Source organism: Budorcas taxicolor, chromosome 5, assembly GCF_023091745.1.
Source record: "Budorcas taxicolor isolate Tak-1 chromosome 5, Takin1.1, whole genome shotgun sequence".
NCBI classification, from domain to species: Eukaryota; Metazoa; Chordata; class Mammalia; order Artiodactyla; family Bovidae; genus Budorcas; species Budorcas taxicolor.
The window spans coordinates 102,261,290-102,266,462 of NC_068914.1; the positions used below are offsets into that span (position 1 = coordinate 102,261,290).

General features: G+C 37.6%; 1 protein-coding gene across 1 annotated transcript; it reads right to left on the minus strand.

Annotated features, from left to right (window-relative positions):
* Positions 1–774: 774 nt before the first annotated feature.
* Positions 775–1,713, minus strand: LOC128048972 (olfactory receptor 6C2-like). Its single transcript, XM_052641469.1, has one exon. The coding sequence runs from the start codon at positions 1,711–1,713 to the stop codon at positions 775–777; it is 939 nt and encodes a 312-aa protein (XP_052497429.1).
* Between the last annotated feature and the right edge of the window lie 3,460 nt (positions 1,714–5,173).

Consider the following 5,173-nt stretch of genomic DNA (forward strand, 5'->3'; position numbering starts at 1 on the left):
ATTCCTAAATTCAGGGCTTGTTCTTCTTGGGTCTATGTCTAAGCACCATTGACGGTAGTGTCAGTAGAAGTCTTCAGCATTTGGAAGTCTTTTTCTTTCTCTTCTGTAATCATATATTTCAGGATGTAGTACAGCCAAATAATTTTCAGAAAGGCCAGCAGAAATATTTTTGTATGTAAATTGATTTAAAAGAAAGAATATAATTATCTTCACTGATTTTGAATTTGCTCTATTAATACCGTTTACTCATTCTTGAAAAATAAACATTTTAAAATGAGAGAGAGAGCTTTACTATTTTAAAGATCGTTTTTAAAGCTTTGCTAAGAATCTTTAATGACTAATGACTCTTGTACAATTGAACACTAGATACTGGAAGTATCTTCCCAGTGAGTTTTAGATACTGAAGTCTTCCCAATGAGTGAGAAATGCTCTCTGGGCATTTATATTCTGTGTCATGATTTAGCCATATGATCAGAAATATAATTTTATTTATTTAAATTTCTTTTTTATGACATGGGTTATTTTGGGGAATCTGGTCTCTGGAACATGCATTAATTGAAGAAACCATACTGAATGAAATAAACTTGAAGGAAAGAAGAAAAAGCTTTATTTTCACTTTTGTATGATAAGAGAAAAATCTTCCTGGGGTAGGATTAGCTTGATGAATCTACAGAATATAAAGAAATCATTTATTTGGCAAATTAACAATTGTTACTTCCGAGTTATTAAGATTTAAATTTATTTTACCTTGGTCTCAAAAACGCTAATAGCCTCTTACTTCTTTGTGAGAAATACAACTTGTTTTACTGTGTCTTTAAAGGCCTCTTTCACTTGTTTGTTTCGAAGTGTGTAGATGAATGGATTAAGCAAAGGGGCAACTGAAGTTGTGAGCACAGACACCACTTTGTTGATGGCCACTCCTTCCTTTGCTGAAGGCTTGATGTAGATGAAGATGCAGCTGCCATAGGTGATGGAAACCACAATAATGTGGGAAGAACAGGTGGAAAAAGCCTTTTGCCTTTGTTGGGCAGAAGGGAATCTTAGAATGGTCTTGATGATGTATGTATAGGAGAGGACCACACACAGTAAGGTAAAAATGAGTGTCAGCACAGCAAAACTCAAAGCAATTCTCTCTATTAACACTGTGTCTGAGCAAGTTATCTGTAAAATAGGAGATGTATCACAGCCAAAATGATCAATCACATTCGAGTCACAGAATTCCAGCTGGAGGCCCATGCCAAGAGGTGGGAGGATAATCAACAGGCCAGCCAACCAACAGCAGAGAACGAGGGCAGTGCAGACTCTGTTGTTCATGATAGTGGTGTAGTGCAGGGGTTTACAAATGGCCATGTAGCGGTCATAAGACATGGCTGCAAGGAGAAAAAATTCAGTTGCTGCAAAGAGGACAATAAAAAATAGTTGGGTGGCACAAGCATTGTAGGTAACAGTATTATCTCCAGTTGCCATAGAATACAAGAATCTGGGAATACAGACCGTGGTGAATGAGACTTCTAAGAAAGAGAAATTTCGGAGGAAATAATACATGGGCGTCTTAAGATGGGAATCCAAAAGTGTGAGGGTGATGATGATGAGGTTCCCAGCCACACTCAACATGTAGGTGAGAAACAAAAATACGAAAAGCAGAACTTGTAGTTTTGGGTCATCTGTCAGTCCCAGGAGGATGAATGTTGTTATTGCTGTATGATTTCTCATCACTGCCTCCTGCCAAGTCAAGAGTGAATCCACATGAAGAAACGAATGTCATAAAAACCTAGTATTAGAAGATGAATGAAATATCCCAGCAAGCCAGTTAACATGCACTTTTTTTCTTTTACTTAATAATCAGTTTGTTAACAGTGACTTTGACATCCTACTGAGACATTTATAAGAAATACCTGTTATGAATCTTACACCTCTAATTCTCCAAATAGGAAGTATATTTAGGATGTAGCTCAGATGGTAAAGTGTCTGCCTACAATTCGGGAGACCCGGGTTCGATCCCTGGGTCAGGAAGATCCCCTGGAGAAGGAAATGGCAACCCACTCCAGTATTCATGCCTGGAAAATCCCATGGACTGGGGAACCTAGTGGGCTACAGTCCATGGGGTGGCAAAGAGTCGGACATGACTGAATGACTTCACTTTCTCTCTTTCTGGTGGTCCAGTGGTTAAGACTCTGTGCATGCAGGGGTCCTGGGTTTGATCCCTGGTTAGGGATGCCAGCATCCCACATGCCACAATGAAGAGCCCACATGCTGCAACTAAGACCAGGGCAGCCAGATAAATTAATAAACAAACAAATAAACATTAGAAAAAAGAAAGTATATTTAAATAGATATTAAGTTAAAAGCCATAAATCTGACATTCAGCTTCTTAACAATATTGCCTTGTGGCAATATTTGCTCTCATCCTGGAGGACTAGGATGTCATTTTTGAAGTTTTTTTGCCCATCCTCTTCTTTCTTTGCTTCTCCACCCTACATCAAAATGCTCCATTTTCAAAACCAAGAAAAATCTATTAGTAGTTTTTTTTGGTGTGTTTTAAATCAAAACATGTCTTTAGGGCAATTTTGTGTTCACAGCAAAGTTGAGGGGAAGGTACAGAGATGTCCCATATACCTCTTGCCTCCACATATGCACAGCTTCCCCCCTCCATTGTCAACAACCCCCACCAGAGCTGTACATTTGTTATAACTGATGAACTTGACACATCACAATCACTCAGAGTCTGTTAGCTTACTTTATGGTTCATTCTTGGTGTTCAACGTCCATAGGCTTGGACAAATATTTAATTGGTATTTTATATTGATCATCTTATTTATTATGCCAAATTTTAACAGCAGCACATTCATTTAAAAGTGCTAGTTCTTATTGCATCATTCTTTTGAAAGAACAACTCAAAGAACATACATCTGAGTTGGTGGGTAAGTAGTATTAACTATATGAGAAATGCTCCATAAGATTTGCTGGTATTTAGGATTTGGGATTGTTAATTCAATTTTTTTTTTCAGTTTTATTAAGGTATACTTGGAGAAGGAGATGACAACTCACTCCAGTATTCTTGCTTGGAAAATCCCAAGGACAGAGGAGCCTGGCAGGCTACAGTGCATAGGATCACAAGAGTTGGACACGACTTAGTGCTATCTTTCTTTCTTTCTTTTATGTATAATAAACTGCAATCATTAAAAGATTTGCAGTTCAGTGAGTTTGGAAAAAATGTATATATCTGTGAAACCACCACCACAACCAAGATACCTCAAGATGCAATGCAAGATACATTGCACTTCCATCATAAAAAATCTCCCTCATTTCCCTTTGAAATTTAATCCATTCCTTTACTCTGGGCCCCCCAAATAATCATTAATTTGCTTTTTGTCAGTATAAATTAGTTTTCAATAATTTTGTATGATTGGAACCATCTTTTAAATCTGGTTTTCACTCAAGATGTTTTTGAGAATCATCTGTATGTTTGGCATATATATTCCCTTTCAATCTGCTCAGTCATGGTGGACTTTTGGGTTATTTGCAGTTCGGAACTATAATGAATAAAGTTACTATAATAAAAGTAATAGTCACTCAGTCATATCCAGCTCTTTGCGACCCCATGAATTGCAACCCACCAGGCTCCTCTGTCCATGGAATTTTTCAGGCAAGAATGCTAGAGTGGGTAACCATTCTCTTCTCCAGGGTATCTTCCCAACCCAGCGATCAAACCCGGGTCTCCTACTTTGCAGGCAGATTCTTTACCAACCGAGCTACCAGGGAAGCCCAATGAACTGGTACTGATACATTATTATTAAATAAAGTCCAAAGTTTATTCAGATAATCTACACTTACTCATACAAAGAAATAATAAGCATCTATTACATAAATAGCATAATATCAGAGACTGGCGATTCAATCATTAACTGGATCTCTTCCCTCTAGGAGTTTTCAGGCTACCAGTGGGAGATAACATTTCACTGTGGTGCATACTCAGTGATGTGGTAACACAGATAAAAGTGAAAATGCACATTATATTTGGGATGATAACTGCTCCAAGTTTGTTCCTTAGCCCTCAGTTATACTATGTAACTATTCATATTTTTCTATTCTCATTCAGCTTCTTTAGGTTCTTTTCTTTCTACTAAAATTGTCAGCATTATTATCACTTACCTTAAGTGAGTTATTGAGGTGCACTGCTCACGGTTCACAGACATGTTTTTGAAACAGAAATCCCTCCCTTAGCTCATGAGGAAAATGGTTTACTGGAGAGATAGTATGTTGTTATTCTGAAGGAACATGAAGTTAGAATTTTCATGCCACAGTCACAACATACTAGAAATGAGTGTTGATTACCTTTTGCATAATTATAATGAACTAAAACCCCACATTTAAAAGTTGACTGAACTCACCCTTTTCATATAGTTAGGGAATATGGAAAAAAAGACTTTCGTGACAAATTAAACACTGACAATTTTCTGGCAATTTTTATAAGCAGCAGCCTTTGAGGAAACCACAGTCTGAGGAGCACTGAGTTCGTGAGGAGCTTTTATTCACTTCTTTCCCTAATCTCACATTTCACCTGCCTCAGTTCCCAGTCTCACTCTCCATACAGACCTGCACGGATGGATGCACACACACACACATACACACAAATCCTCTCACAGGTGAATCTGACAATCAACAGAACTTTCCTAGATTTTCATGGCTCCTGATACAAAGATCCCTGTCTCAGTCTCCTTTTCCCTTGTCAACTCTAAAATGACATCTAATCCTAGAGTTCCAAGTTCTTCTGTTAGTTCAAAGGGAAAAGAGATAGTGCAGAGAAAAGGAAGACTTCTTTTGAGTTTTGTTAGGGCATATTTGATCTTTCTGGGTGGGGAGGCAATCTTCTCTGCAAATTCTGTAATAGAACATTTCTTTTATATGTTTAATGTGCTACCAGTGCACAGGGAACATTTGAGTGAACAACAAAATAGTCCTTGGTGACCTAGTTTCCAAAGTACTAATGAATTGGTGGAAGCTTAATGAAAGTGCAAAAACACACATAGCAATGGAGACAGTGTCCTGAGAGACACTGAGTGTGGTCTGATGTCATCTGAATTCTGTTTTGATTTCTTTGCTGAATCTTAAGATTATTCCTAGAATCTGAAAATCGATTTAGAACTTATATATCTATATATCTTTGACATAA

Excerpts from the sequence above, each read along its gene's own strand:
- LOC128048972 (XM_052641469.1), bottom strand. The coding sequence starts at position 1,713 with ATGAGAAATCATACAGCAATAACAACATTCATCCTCCTGGGACTGACA.